This window comes from Cherax quadricarinatus, chromosome 84 (genome assembly GCF_038502225.1).
Source record: "Cherax quadricarinatus isolate ZL_2023a chromosome 84, ASM3850222v1, whole genome shotgun sequence".
NCBI classification, from domain to species: domain Eukaryota; kingdom Metazoa; phylum Arthropoda; class Malacostraca; order Decapoda; family Parastacidae; genus Cherax; species Cherax quadricarinatus.
This window is the reverse complement of record NC_091375.1, coordinates 4610632-4626931: the sequence shown is the minus strand read 5'-3', so window position 1 is coordinate 4626931 and position 16300 is coordinate 4610632. Positions and strand designations below refer to the sequence as shown.

Genomic DNA, 16300 nt, shown 5'->3' with positions numbered 1-16300 from the left:
CATTTAATAACTTACCACCTATTCCATATACTTGCAACATCTGCCACATTGCTCCTCTATCCACTCTATCATATGCCTTTTCTAAATCCATAAATGCAATAAAAACTTCCCTATCTTTATCTAAATACTGTTCACATATATGCTTCAATGTAAACACCTGATCTACACATCCCCTACCCACTCTAAAACCTCCTTGCTCATCCGCAATCCTACATTCTGTCTTACCTCTAATTCTTTCAATTATAACCCTACCGTACACTTTTCCTGGTATACTCAGTAAGCTTATTCCTCTATAATTTTTACAGTCTCTTTTGTCCCCTTTCCCTTTATATAAAGGGACTATACATGCTCTCTGCCAATCCCTAGGTACCTTCCCCTCTTTCATACATTTATTAAACAAAAGTACCAACCACTCCAACACTATATCCCCCCCTGCTTTTAACATTTCTGTCATGATCCCATCAGTTCCAGCTGCTTTACCCCCTTTCATTTTACGTAATGCCTCACGTACCTCCCCCACACTTACATTCTGCTCTTCTTCACTCCTAAAAGATGGTATACCTCCCTGACCAGTGCATGAAATTACTGCCTCCCTTTCTTCCTTAACATTTAAAAGTTCCTCAAAATATTCTCGCCATCTACCCAATACCTCCATCTCCCCATCTACTAACTCCCCTACTCTGTTTTTAACTGACAAATCCATATTTTCCCTAGGCTTTCTATATATATATATATATATATATCTTTCTTTCTTTCAACACACCAGCCGTATCCCACCGAGGTGGGGTGGCCCAAAAGGAAAAACAAAAGTTTCTCCTTTCATATTTAGTAATATATACAGGAGAAGGGGTTACTAGCCCCTTGCTCCTGGCATTTTAGTCGCCTCTTACAACACGCATAGCTTACGGAGGAAGAATTCTGTTCCACTTCCCCATGGAGATAAGAGGAAATAAACAAGAACAAGAGCTAGTAAGAAAATAGAAGAAAACCCAGAGGGGTGTGTATACATATGCCTGTACATGTATGTGTAGTGTGACCTAAGTGTAAGCAGAAGTAGCAAGACGTACCTGAAACCTTGCATGTTTATGAGACAGAAAAAACACCAGCAATCCTACCATCGTGTAAAACAATTACAGGCTTACGTTTTACAGTCACTTGGCAGGACGGTAGTACCTCCCTGGGCGGTTGCTGTCTACCAACCTACTACCTAGGGTATATATATATATATGTATATATATATATATGTATATATATATATATGTATATATATATATATATATATATATATATATATATATATACACCTAAATTCAAGGATTATGTGGAGTAAAATAAAGATTGGATGTGAAAAGTGGGTTATAGTAAGCGTATATGCACCTGGAGAAGAGAGAAGTGTAGAGGAGAGAGAGAGATTCTGGGAAATGTTGAGTGAATGCGTGGGGGGTTTTGAATCAAGTGTGAGAGTAATCGTGGTTGGGGATTTCAATGCTAAAGTGGGTAAAAATGTTATGGAGGGAGTAGTAGGTAAATTTGGGGTGCCAGGGGTAAATGTAAATGGGGAGCCTTTAATTGAGCTATGTGTAGAAAGAAATTTGGTAATAAGTAATACATATTTTATGAAAAAGAGGATAAATAAATATACAAGGTATGATGTAGCACGTAATGAAAGTAGTTTGTTAGATTATGTATTGGTGGATAAAAGGTTGATGGGTAGGCTCCAGGATGTACATGTTTATAGAGGGGCAACTGATATATCGGATCATTATTTAGTTGTAGCTACAGTTAGAGTAAGAGGTAGATGGGAAAAGAGGAAGGTGGCAACAACAAGTAAGAGGGAGGTGAAAGTGTATAAACTAAGGGAGGAGGAAGTTCGGGCGAGATATAAGCGACTATTGGCAGAAAGGTGGGCTAGTGCAAAGATGAGTAGTGGGGGGGTTGAAGAGGGTTGGAATAGTTTTAAAAATGCAGTATTAGAATGTGGGGCAGAAGTTTGTGGTTATAGGAGGGTGGGGGCAGGAGGAAAGAGGAGTGATTGGTGGAATGATGAAGTAAAGGGTGTGATAAAAGAGAAAAAGGTAGCTTACGAGAGGTTTTTACAAAGCAGAAGTGTTATAAGAAGAGCAGAGTATATGGAGAGTAAAAGAAAGGTGAAGAGAGTGGTGAGAGAGTGCAAAAGGAGAGCAAATGAAAGAGTGGGAGAGGCACTGTCAAGAAATTTTAATGAAAATAAGAAAAAATTTTGGAGTCAGTTAAACAAGTTAAGAAAGCCTAGGGAAAGTATGGATTTGTCAGTTAAAAACAGAGTAGGGGAGTTAGTAGATGGGGAGAGGGAGGTATTAGGTAGATAGCGAGAATATTTTGAGGAACTTTTAAATGTTGAGGAAGAAAGGGAGGCGGTAATTTCATGCACTGGCCAGGGAGGTATACCATCATTTAGGAGTGAAGAAGAGCAGAATGTAAGTGTGGTGGAGGTACGTGAGGCATTACGTAGAATGAAAGGGGGTAAAGCAGCTGGAACTGATGGGATCATGACAGAAATGTTAAAAGCAGGGGGGGATATAGTGTTGGAGTGGTTGGTACTTTTGTTTAATAAATGTATGAAAGAGGGGAAGGTACCTAGGGATTGGCAGAGAGCATGTATAGTCCCTTTATATAAAGGGAAAGGGGACAAAAGAGATTGTAAAAATTATAGAGGAATAAGTTTACTGAGTATACCAGGAAAAGTATACGGTAGAGTTATAATTGAAAGAATTAGAGGTAAGACAGAATGTAGAATTGCGGATGAGCAAGGAGGCTTCAGAGTGGGTAGGGGATGTGTAGATCAAGTGTTTACATTGAAGCATATATGTGAACAGTATTTAGATAAAGGTAGGGAAGTTTTTATTGCATTTATGGATTTAGAAAAGGCATATGATAGAGTGGATAGAGGAGCAATGTGGCAGATGTTGCAAGTTTATGGAATAGGTGGTAAGTTACTAAATGCTGTAAAGAGCTTTTATGAGGATAGTGAGGCTCAGGTTAGGGTGTGTAGAAGAGAGGGAGAATACTTCCCGGTAAAAGTAGGTCTTAGACAGGGATGTGTAATGTCACCATGGTTGTTTAATATATTTATAGATGGGGTTGTAAAAGAAGTAAATGCTAGGGTGTTCGGGAGAGGGGTGGGATTAAATTATGGGGAATCAAATTCAAAATGGGAATTGACACAGTTACTTTTTGCTGATGATACTGTGCTTATGGGAGATTCTAAAGAAAAATTGCAAAGGTTAGTGGATGAGTTTGAGAATGTGTGTAAAGGTAGAAAGTTGAAAGTGAACATAGAAAAGAGTAAGGTGATGAGGGTATCAAATGATTTAGATAAAGAAAAATTGGATATCAAATTGGGGAGGAGGAGTATGGAAGAAGTGAATGTTTTCAGATACTTGGGAGTTGACGTGTCGGCGGATGGATTTATGAAGGATGAGGTTAATCATAGAATTGATGAGGGAAAAAAGGTGAGTGGTGCATTGAGGTATATGTGGAGTCAAAAAACGTTATCTATGGAGGCAAAGAAGGGAATGTATGAAAGTATAGTAGTAGCAACACTCTTATATGGATGTGAAGCTTGGGTGGTAAATGCAGCAGCGAGGAGACGGATGGAGGCAGTGGAGATGTCCTGTCTAAGGGCAATGTGTGGTGTAAATATTATGCAGAAAATTCGGAGTGTGGAAATTAGGAGAAGGTGTGGAGTTAATAAAAGCATTAGTCAGAGGGCAGAAGAGGGGTTGTTGAGGTGGTTTGGTCATTTAGAGAGAATGGATCAAAGTAGAATGACATGGAAAGCATATAAATCTATAGGGGAAGGAAAGAGGGGTAGGGGTCGTCCTCGAAAGGGTTGGAAAGAGGGGGTAAAGGAGGTTTTGTGGGCGAGGGGCTTGGACTTCCAGCAAGCGTGCATGAGCGTGTTAGATAGGAGTGAATGGAGACGAATGATACTTGGGACCTGACGATCTGTTGGAGTGTGAGCAGGGTAATATTTAGTGAAGGGATTCAGGGAAACCGGTTATTTTCTTATAGTCGGACTTGAGTCCTGGAAATGGGAAGTACAATGCCTGCACTTTAAAGGAGGGGTTTGGGATATTGGCAGTTTGGAGGGATATGTTGTGTATCTTTATACGTATATGCTTCTAAACTGTTGTATTCTGAGCACCTCTGCAAAAGCAGTGATAATGTGTGAGTGTGGTGAAAGTGTTGAATGATGATGAAAGTATTTTCTTTTTGGGGGTTTTCTTTCTTTTTTGGGTCACCCTGCCTCGGTGGGAGACGGCCGACTTGTTGGAAAAAAAAAAAATATATATATATATATATATATATATATATATATATATATATATATATCTTCTTTCAACAAACCGGCTGTCTCCCACCGAGGCAGGGTGCCCCAAAAAGAAAAACAAAAATTTCTCTCTTTAAATTTATTAATTTATACAGAAGGAGTTACTAGACCCTTGCACCCAGCATTTTAGTTGCCTCTTATGACACTCATGGCTTACAGAGGAAGAATTCTGGTTCAATTCCCCAGGGAGAATATCTATATCTATATACTATTTATCTATCTATATCTCAACTTCCCATTTTTGAGGGGACAGTACAAGTACAATATTTTGAGCATGATGATAGCAGCTACTTGCATTTCTCCAGCTTTTGCAGTATTCATTGTAAAATGTATGCACATACCAGGACTAACCTTAGTTTGTACTGCCTTTTCTGCTATAGTTAGTGGATTTAAAGTTAATTAATCTCTGCATGGCACTAACCCTCTGCTTTTTACACTTTCCTTTGCATGTAGGTTTTTTGGTCTATTTTGGCTATGGATTGTGGAATAGTTCAGCAGATGTTAAACAGAGTGGAGCTGGACATGGTGTAAACAACCTTGGATTTACCAGAGATGGAGTGAATGGTAAAACTTCAAGCACACTTATAATCCCCACTATTGAGATTCATCTAGCTACACCTGCAAATTCTGAACCTAATACTCCAAAATCATTGCAGAAAAGTAAAGTAAAGACTCCATTAGCACAGTCTCCACTTGTTACTGTACAAGTTGAAGTTAAGCATTATACAGAGTCTGATGTAGATGGTACTGATGGTGAAAGGTCTCTTATGCGTGAAACTCAGAGTGTCTTAACTTCCTTAGATAAATTATTTAGTGCATCAGCAAAAGAGGAAAGGGACAGATTACAGTGCGAGACTAGCAAGTCATATCTTGAGGATAATAAAGACACCCTGGGAGAGCTGCAGGATGATACAAGGGAAACATCCAGCAATAATGTTCAAGGTAGAGAGTTGCCAGTGCTATTGTGGGAAAATAATATACGTGACTGTGATGAGGAAAAGATTTCGTTACAAAACATAGATAACAATGGCCTTGAAAATTCAGGATATGGATCTTCGAAACAGCAGTTGAAGGAAAATAAATCACAGTTAACTGAAAGTGTGGATAATGATTCAAATGAACTGGGATATGTAACACTTAAGGATGTGAAAACCCAGGTGGCTGAGAATGTACAAGAGGATTTTGAAGATGGTAGAAATGATGAAAATGATAATAAAGAGAAAGCTTTGGCTTTGGATAACTTAGATGAATTACACGAGAACAGAGAACCCCTTTATGCTACAGTAGTTAAAAAAACAAAAATTGAGCCCCTAAAACTTAAATTTAACTTTGATGATGATGTGTCAATACTTAGAAGTTCACAGTCTGCTCCAATTTTGCAACCATCAACCCCACCCCCACCTGCATTACCACCAAAAATTTTCGGATATTCTCATAGTAGTGTCCCCAGTACACCCGTGTCTAAGAAGCATCCATTCAAAGTTTTAAAGAGAAACTCCAGTTTTGATGGCATTCCACCATCATCCCCAGATAGTCCCTTCGCTCGTCGCTTAGGTAACAAGTTTGTAATTATTCCAGTGAAGGAACCAGAAGCTGATTCAGACACAGACAGTATTAATCATATGTCATTTATTGAGAGTATTGTGAGTGATAAACAAGAGCCATACACAGAGAATACAGATGAAGAAGATACACTAATGAATGAAGCCACATCCAAATTAGAAAATGACTCCAAATTGTCAAGTGAAATTCAGAAGGGAAACAAAGAACCTAAAATGTTCACCATTGGAAGTGATGATTCTCTGGACAGTGCTATAATAATAACAAACTCAAGTGACTTTATAAATAATTTCCCTAGTCCTACTATAACAAGTCAGACAAGGGAATTCAAAAAAGTGTTTAGCAAAGAGTCATTGGAAGTGCTTGATACTATTAGAGAAAGAGGGGAAAGTAAAATATTGGCTGGTGATGAAGATAAAACTGATGTTAAAGTACCAGGGAAGTCTGTTGCAACAAATACGGTTGTTCAAAATGAATTGGATGAAAATTTGCCTCAAAATGCAGTATAAGTAATAATGTAATATACTGTATCAATACTGTATTTTCAACACTAGAAGGCAAACAAAAAGAACAAATTGCAGTCCAAATAGGAAAAATTATCACTAAGGAAATACATCGTGTGATATTCCTCAATAAGATTAAGTTTAACATTACACAGTTGTCTTTATGACAAACCATTCACCTGGATCACCACTTCAACACACAACCATCCAGTCCTCTGTTGGCTCAGATACACACTGAGCTACATAATTGTTTACCTGGAGTTTAGTGAAGACAGTCACTAATTAACTCCTGCCCTTGCAAGAGGTCACACTTGATGCCTACTCTTGCGAGAGGTCACACTAAGCACCCTCCAGCACTTGAGACCAATCAAGCCTTGCCATAAGAATGTCTACCTAAAATGATGTTCTTCCTCACAAATCAGTGATGGAACAAAGAAATCCAGTTACAAACTAAAGAGAGTGCTGGTGTTCAGGACAGGACACCACCTAATGAAAACTGCAGTAAGTCTTTGATAATGTTTGCCAGTTATAGGGATTTTTCTGTGAAAAAATTGGAAATGCTGTACTGGCAGTGTTTGGCAGGAAGATAAACATTGTTAATATTTCAGTGGACTAAGAATAGTTATTCACAGGTAATGAAAGTGACATCACAGAATTATTAACAAATTAAAGCCAGGTTTGGTAACTAATGAAGCTTTAAGAAGGTATCAGTTCTCTGTGGACAGTACCTCCAGGAATGCCCACTTTTAGTGCATGAACAAGAATAGCACTTTGTGAGTTCACCCATAACTGGGTGTGGGAATGCTTACAGACTTAAACAACAAGGTACAACCCTCATTTGGGTTGATTAAATTGACCAAGGGCAGCTTGTTAGTGGGCAGTGCCACATAACTTGATTAAACACTGTAATAAATATGAAAAAATACAGATTGGTTATATTTAAGTTAAACCAGCTGTTAACAAAAATTTAGATGCAGATATGTGAAGATCTGTCATGTGTTAAAGTTAAGCAATATTTGTCATCATGAATCTGACCTTGTAATGAACACAACAATCCAGTTTTAGATTTTTACCAGCAGCTTTTTATCACTGCTGTGGTATTGTTTAGCTTAGTATTTTTTCTTTACCTGAGATACACAGAATTTTAACAGGTAACTTAAAATTACACTTTATATTGGATTTTACTTCAAATTTTAACCCTTTCAGGGTCCAAGGCCCAAATCTGGAGTCACGCACCAGTGTCCAAGAATTTTCAAAAAAAAAATTTGTTATTGTTATTTTTTCTTATGAAATCGTAGAGAATCTTTTTGTGAAGGTAATAAAACAAAAAGTACGAAATTTGGTGGAAAATTTACGAAATTATGCTCTCGCGAATTTTGATGTGTCAGCGATATTTACGAATCGGCGATTTTGCCGACTTTGACTCCCATTTTAGGCCAATTACATTATTCCAATCAACCAAATTCTTAGCTATTTCACTAGTATTACTTCCATTCTATTGATTGAGCACAAGAAATCGCCAAGTCAACTGTTTCAACTACAAAATAAAGTGATCGGAAATTGTTAATTTGGCCAATTTAACACAAAGTTCAAAATATTCCAATTTCAAAATAGGGTCCAGAATAAACAATGTAGGCATTCCTGGCACTAAACTAACATTTCCTCTGTTCATTAGTTATGTTTTGAGGCTTTACAAATAAATTCCATTTTGATTTTTTATTCACATAATGAATTTTTATTCACACCAAAAAATAGAAGATTTACTGTTATGCAATACTGTAATAATTGTATAAATAGCATCATCATATTTGTGAATGTATATTAGACCCACCAGCTGACGTGTATTAGACGTGTGAGGTCGTTTGTTTACTCTTGATAATCGGCAAAAATTTAACATTTCCGCTACTTTGAGCTCAGTTTCAAGCCATTTCCAGTGCTAAAACCAATCAAAATAATCTCTATTTCTGTAATATGTCTTCCATTCTATCAAATGAGACCAAGAAATCGCAAATACAACTATAAAAAACATACGAAAAAACACTGCAAAGTTGCTGTTTCAATCGAAAAATCATGATTTCAGTTTTTTTCTCTCATTATACACAGTGTGCTGCAGGATCTGTTTTATGTGGTGCACACATACCACATAGATGTATTCTCTCATATCTAGGCCCAAATGTACCACTCACAGTTTATCAGAGCGAGCTGAGCTCATGGCGTAGATCTACGGTTTGGACACTCGCCGTCAAGCCGTAGATCTACGGGACGGACCCTGAAAGGGTTAATCATTGCACATAGTAAAGCATAGAGCAAATCAACTACAAATTGCATTCTTCCTAACACTGCAATGATAAATGTGACTGGCACTGCCATCTGAAATACAGTGTTAAGTCCAGTTGAAAGGATATGCTTAATACTATATACTAAGAGTTCAGTGTCACAATACCTGGCCATTGTCTGGTGGAATCAAGGAGTACGTAATGACCCTTGTGAACTAAGCACTTTAATACACAAAAAAACTGCACATAGGAGAGAAAAGCTTATGACGACATGTGACTTTGTAAATGTAAAGTAAAAGGACACAAGTGCAACTAATGTGACATTTATTGTGGCAACGTTTCGCTCTCCAGGAGCTTTATCAAGCCCTGGAGAGCGAAACGTTGCCACAATAAATGTCACATTAGTTGCACTTTTGTCCTTTTACTTTACATATTGTCGGTAATTCTACCAACTTTATTACACTTTGTAAATGGTCCAAGTTGGACCGAAACATCATTGTAAGCTCCTCTCTCCTATGTGCAGGTTATTAGTGTATTGTTCCAGTCATGGTATTGTGCCTTATTGTTATTTAAGCTCTTTAATAGCAGTAATAATAATAATAATAACTGACAGAATCAACAATATTCCTGTAGTACATGTATGTTTATCCTGACAGATTGTGGGAACAAAACATACATTCATAATCAAGACATTTATTGAAGCAGAATTTTTGTGATTGGTTGTTTTTTAAATCTAAGGACTGAAAAAGTCACCAGTGGTGAAATGTCTTTCAGTAATTGCTATGAGTGTACTTGTGTTATTGCTGTGGTATTCTGGTACAGCAATACTGAAATATACTTCAAAAAATGGCATGTTCTTGAGATAATGTACTATATTCTTAGCATTCTTTTACATATCTTACATAAACGATTTTGTATATAAGAAATTTTGAAAATGTATCATAATACTCAATACTGTACTGAATCTTGTGAAAAATAAATATTCATCTTTCATTCTCATCTTTCAATCTAATCTTAAACAATAAACAAACAAGTTTGTTATCTAGATTAACTTTCCTTGAGCTGATAAAACATGCTAAATTCTCTTAGTTTGGTGTCAGTGAGGACTTTGTTTACAATGCCCTTGAGCTTGTCTTATGCTTGCACTGCCATCATTGTCACTCAGCATTGCTCTGCTTTCACCACTTTTGCTACAGTAGTGCCACCATCACCATAACTATCACCATCACCAGTCACCCCCCACTACCACCATTATGCATGTAATACATTTTAATGGCACCCTTATTTATCAAAGCTTTCAGCACTGTGCTGGTTGGGTCAACATACATGTGTTACCAATGACAACAGTAAGGGTTGCATGTTATAGTTCACACACACTACTTCAGATGGGTGATGTACTGAATTTTGATTTTGTAATAAATATAATACATATTGTTCTTTTAGCAAGGAATAAGTTATGAACTTTATTTCAGGTTTATTGCTATATTTTTGCTATGGCATTAGCAACAGCTCAGGAGAGTATCGAATGCAAGGGAAACCACCACCCGACATTAACCAATCAAGACGTGGAATAATTCAGATTGGTACTATATTTGACTCTGATTCAGAAGATGAAATATATTCTCAGTCTAATTCACATTTAAAATGGGCTGTAAACCCATACACTCTATGATTTTTTTAATATTGCATGGTATATTAAAATAAATTCATATAATTTTTGTACATACAATATTTTATATTTTTGTATTTATTTAAAAATCAAAGAAATTTACTTATCCAATTTAATAATATAATGACCTTTTATATAGATTTCTTACATTTTATTATGTTAGATTAATGAGGTAACATGACATAGATCTAATATTATACTTGTAACTTCTTACCCCTACAAGGGGGGTTCTTGAAGGGGGTACTTTGATGCTAGTAAGGAACTGTTGCTCCACAAAGTACTGGAACTATCCTTCCCTTACTTGAATCAAACCCGATTACATAGCACTCCCAGGTGCTGTAGGCAAAAAAAAAAAAAAATACACTTTAGTATGTACCAAGTGCTCTCTCCTAAAAAAGACATTGTGGTAAATAATGTGTCCGTCCATGCATTAGCTCGTCTAGTTCACCCATCCATTCACTGACTCAGTGCATGGGTGAATTTTGTGATCTTGCCATACCTGCAATTTTTTTTACTTAATGTAAATGTCACATTTTAATCAACGCATCTTCACATTAATCATTTGTAACATTAATACATAGTACACTTAAAATTATACTGTTCTGTCATAGTAAATTGTGCTAATTGTAATACTGTTACTTGTCAGACCTACAAATTAGGAACATAAACCTACAGAAAGTACACTAGATCCTTTTTTTTTTTTTTCACAATCATAAATCAACAGAATTGTTTACAAGAGAAGATAGTGTACTTCATCTACTGGAAACATTAAAAAAAAAAGTGTTATTTTGGACTAAATACTGAAGAAAGGACACCAAGAGCTAAGCTCTGCCTGTGTAGTTACAAATAGGTAAACACACAAACAGGAGGGTAATGTCTTGTAATAGGGCAGGTAGTTGGAAATAAGCAGTTAATCTTTTTCTATGTTTTTAAAACACTACCATTTAGTTTCTGATAACTTGTCTCCCATCTCAGAATCCATTCCATATGCACTTCAAAATGTGTGACCATTCTATAAATTATTTTTTCTATGCAGTAATATGTTTACATTCTATTCACTCGTTTTAAAATGTGATAACTTAGTGTCAATCTTGTGACTTTTTTTTTTTTAACCAGATATTCATGGATATTTTTACATAATTGACTCTGAATATACATGTACTGCCTAACAATATATTGTACCATAATTATGTGGAATGAGTGACTACGTGTGGTAGGAACATTTATTGCATTACTTCATTATTCATCTGTCACCACAACACATTCATGGTGGAGGATAACGTACAAATAACATAGAGTAGTATTTATGTGGTTTTACTCGACCACGCTTGGGTTTTGAAGCACTGTAGAAAATTACATTCATAGCTAAGCAGATGGTTATTTTCCCTAGGTATATTTTTCACTTATGTATATTGTCTTTAGATCATTGTAATGATCTAAAGACAATATACATAAGTAATGTAATGTTTTGTCTTTAGAATATTATAATGTTTTGTCTTTAGAATATTATAATGTTTTGTCTTTAGAATATTATAATGTTTTGTCTTTAGAATATTATAATGTTTTGTCTTTAGAATATTATAATGTTTTGTCTTTAGAATATTATAATGTTTTGTCTTTAGAATATTATAATGTTTTGTCTTTAGAATATTATAATGTTTTGTCTTTAGAATATTATAATGTTTTGTCTTTAGAATATTATAATGTTTTGTCTTTAGAACATGGTAATGTTTTGTCTTTAGAACATGGTAATGTTTTTATATTTAAATTTTGAATTGTTTTTCAAGCCACTTTGATTACTAGAATGAAGTTAAAATTAAGAAATAAAACTTGCTTTGAGGCCTTAAACAGTGCCATTATTTGGGGGTTAAATAGATTTTCATTTATGTATCTGTTTTGTTAACCACTTAAGTGTCTAGACCCCCAATCTGAAAAGTGTCCACAGCATCCAAGAATTTAAAAAAAAAAGATTATTTTTTACTTATGAAATGGTAGAGAATCTTTTTCTGAAACTAATAAAACAAAAAGTACAAAATTTGATGGAAAATTTACAAAATTTTGCCTTCCCAAATTTTCTTGTCAGCACTATTTACACATTGGCAAATTTGCCTATTTTGAGTCCTATATTAAGTAAATTACATTGTTCCAGATGTTGAATAATCTGGGGCTACGAATGTTGATAGTGTCCTTATGGTGCCCACCGCACCCCTGCTTTTCACTGGGTTTGTTTTGCACTTCGTCCCATATCTCTCTCCAATATGTTGTTATGGCAGCATGCAGATTTGGGACCCGGCCCACAAGTATTTTCCAGGTATACATTATCATGTCTCTCGCCTCCACTCCAGCGAGTACACATTCAGGACTCTAAGGCGTTCCCAGTAATTTAAATACTTTATTGGCTCTATGCGGCCCATAAACAATCTCTGTATTTGTTCATGCTTTGATATTTCTTCTGCCTTGAATGGGCTTGTCAACAATGAGCAGTATTCCAAATGAGGGAGCCCTAGTGATTTGAAAAGTGTCACTATTGACATTTCCCTTGTTTTGAAGGTTCTCAATACCCACCCCATCATTTTCCTGGCTGTCACGACCCTTGTCTTATTATGTTCTTTGAAAGAAATGTCAGCTGATATAGTTATTCCCAAGTCTTTCACGTGTTCCTTTCGTTTTATTTGATGATCCTCCTAAGTTTTGTATACAATGTTCTTTTTGAGTTCTTCACTCTTTCCATACCTAAGTAGTTGGCACTTATCACCATTGAACATTGTGTTGTTCTCCACTGCCTACTGGATAACACTGCTTATATCTTCCTGTAATTTTTCAGTCTCTTCTACTGTAGTGACTTAAATGCTTACTTTAGTGTCATCTGCAAATGATGATACAGAACTGTGATGGGTGCTTTTATGTCTGCTGTGAGGTTGAGAAACAGCAGAGGTCCCAAGACAGTACCTTGGGTAACTGAGCTTTTTACCTCACTGATGCTGAATTTTGCTCTGTTTACTATTGTTTGTGTTCTATGTGTTAGGAACCTGAAAATCCATCTGCCTACCTTCCCTGTAATGCTTATGGCCCTCATTTTGTGTGCTGCTGCCCCATGATCACATTTGTCAAATGCCTTTGCAAAGTCTGTGTATATCACATCTGCTTTTTTTTTGCTTTCCAATGCCTATGTAAGTCTGTCATAGTGGTTCAGAAGCTATGACAGGCATGATCGTCCTGCTCCAAAACCATGCTGGTTTGGGTTATGCTGATTGTGCCGTTCCGTGAAATTTATAATCTGATGTCACATTATGCTAGTGCTCTACTACCTTCCTTATGCAAAGGAGCTATGTCTTTGCTCTTTCAGGTCTCCGGTATTTCACCTAGATCTAGGCTCTTTCTCCAAAGATTACTGAGAGTTCGTGCTAGTGATACTTTGCACTTTTGTATAAATAGAGCATTCCACGAATCTGGTCCAGGTGCTGAGTGAATGGGCATGTTATTCATTTCTTCTTCAAAATCTATGGGACTGGTACTAATGTCAGTTAATTGACTTGTGCGGCCTTCTGCAAGGTGAAAATTTTCTGCATTCTCTACCCTCCTGTCATTTAGTGGGTTTGTGAATATAGACTCATACTGTTCTTTTAGAATTTCACTCGTTTCCTGTTCATCATCAGTATATGAGTCTCCTCTCATTAATGGTCTAGTTCTTAGCTTGGAGTTTGCATAGGAATAAAAATATTTTGGGTTTCTTGCAATATCCTGTATGACTTTTTGTTCCCTTCATACTTTTGTTCAGTATGACATCCTAAGTTTTTGCTCTGATTCAGTGATCTCTCGGCTAAGACTATCTTTCCTTCGTTGCGACATACTGTATTTGTTTTTAAATATTCGGTAACCCATTTTCTTCTTTTGTATCATCTACACTATATCTGGATCTTGCTCTGGGTTTCCTCAGTGGTATGTATTTAATACAGACCTTGTATGCCTCTGTATTCAGCTTCTCCAGGCACTGGTGGGGATTTAGGGTGCTCATGTCTGATTCCCAGGATATGTCTGATAGTTCTTGGTTTATTTTTTCCCAGTCAATTCTATGGTTGTTGTTACTGAACATCCCTTAGTGCTGTAGTTCCCTAACCCTGAGTTCATACTTGTTCGTATTTCCATGATGTTGTGGTCAGAGTACTATATTGCTTTTGTAATTATGTCTCTGATTAGTTCCTTGTTTGTGAATATCAAATCCAGGGTATTTTTATTTATAAAGGGATCAGTTATCCATTACTTCAATGAGTACTTTTCACAAAGCCTCATTACTTCCCTGTTATGTACCTGTTGAACCAGGGGCTTCCAGGAGTAATTTCTGGTATACATTGTGTTGAGCCATTTTACATGTGGGAGATTAAAATCTCCAAGGAATATAATATTTGGTGTGGGAGTTTCTAGCCTATTCAGATAGCTATTTATCTACCTTAACCAATCTGCGAATTCCTCAGCAGTTGCTGATGGTGGTTTATATACTGGTTTATATTCCTATTTTCAATTTTAATACCTAGAAATTCTACTGTATCATTCATAGAATTCAGTTCTGAGCAGCTGAAAGTAACTTTCACATACAGTCCTACTCCTCCCTGTGACCTATTAATTCTATCATACCAATACATTTACAGGTTTGTGTGAGTCTGTCCGAAACATCCCTGTGTCTTGTGTGTTTCTGTAGATGCTCCAAACATGGCATTCGCTTCTGAGAGGAGTCCACGAATATAACTGTCATTTTCATTTGATTTCAAACCCTAAATGTTTACAAAGGGATATTTTGATTTGCTGTGTTCAGTTAGTATCACTGGTGATGTACTACCTGGTATGGCCCTTGGTGTACACACCCCTGGTTTTTCCATTATTGATTGTGCATTTGACTGTTGTATATTTGACCCTGATAGGTGGATGCCTGGCTTAGTATGTCCCGCTGTTGTGCCCCTTTGTCCCGTCTGTAGCATTTCCTTGTTTGGTCTCGTTCTCGGCTCCAATCGTTTCTCTGTGTAAAAAAGATTGCTGTTCATTTTTCCTTTCCCTGTTTTCTCTGTAGTGCCACATTCATTTTACATGGTGGTCTGGACAGCTCAGGTCATAACATTCTCAACTGTGTTGAAGTATAAATTAAGTGAATGTGAATACGGCTTTTGATAAAACATAGGCAGGGTATATGTTGATCATGGAAACACCCCTCAAGGAAGGTTCCTTGATTTAAGAAATTAAATTGTCCTTTCATCCCTTAATGCAAACCTGATTGCCTGAAATTCCCCAGGTGCTGTATGACCCCTATGGGTTTAGCACTCCTAAATAAAAATATGTCAAAGCAAGTTTCCAATTTACATTCCCTCAGCTTCCTTGAAGCTGGTGAGGACCTTTTGATCCAAGGAATTGGGCCTGTGCTCCCCTTGGATCAAATCTGAATGCCTCCCATTCCCCCTAGGCATTGTATGACCCCCAGCTGAAGGAATGGAATACATTAGTAAAAATGCAGTTCTTTCCAGATAGTATAACAGTATTTAAACTGGGCATTGCATGTGATACAAGTAGTTATACACTTTACTGGGAACATTTGGATCCTGTAATTTTGGTCACTCCAAATATATATGTGGGAGGGTACACACACAGTTAAATAGTCAGGAAGTCATCTTAGTAGCAGTGAGGTTAAGTGGTTGAATAATCTTGGGTAAATTTGAAAATAGGCTGGATATAGAATTTAATTAGCATGGGGCAGTAGGCCTGCTGCAGTGCACTTTATTCTTATGTTCTTGTACATGTTATCTGACTGCTATATCATGGTGGTCAGGGAGATGCTTGTTTGATTGATTATTGTATGCCAGTGTGGTGGCAGTAGTGTAGCTTCCTCTCTGTTACACTATTACAGCAACTAGAGAGGCTTCCAAACATCAACACT

The 16300-nt window shown here is 36.7% G+C and overlaps 2 protein-coding genes across 7 annotated transcripts in view; one reads left to right on the top strand and one right to left on the bottom strand.

The window, feature by feature from the left end:
* The window catches only part of LOC128704441 (high affinity cationic amino acid transporter 1), an 89308-nt gene extending 79604 nt beyond the window's left edge, over positions 1 to 9704 (top strand). For all 6 annotated transcript variants that reach the window (XM_070102965.1, XM_070102964.1, XM_070102960.1 and 3 more), the window contains one exon: positions 4826 to 9704. In XM_070102965.1, coding sequence (XP_069959066.1) covers positions 4826 to 6441 — 1616 coding nt within the window. In that variant the 3' untranslated portion in view covers positions 6442 to 9704. The remainder of the gene's footprint in view (positions 1 to 4825) is intronic.
* An 863-nt stretch (positions 9705 to 10567) lies between these two features.
* Klp64D (kinesin-like protein 64D) overlaps positions 10568 to 16300 on the bottom strand; it is a 73115-nt gene continuing 67382 nt past the window's right edge. The window contains exon 14 of the transcript XR_008409425.2: positions 10568 to 10716. The gene's annotated coding sequence lies outside the window, so the exon portion shown is untranslated. The remainder of the gene's footprint in view (positions 10717 to 16300) is intronic.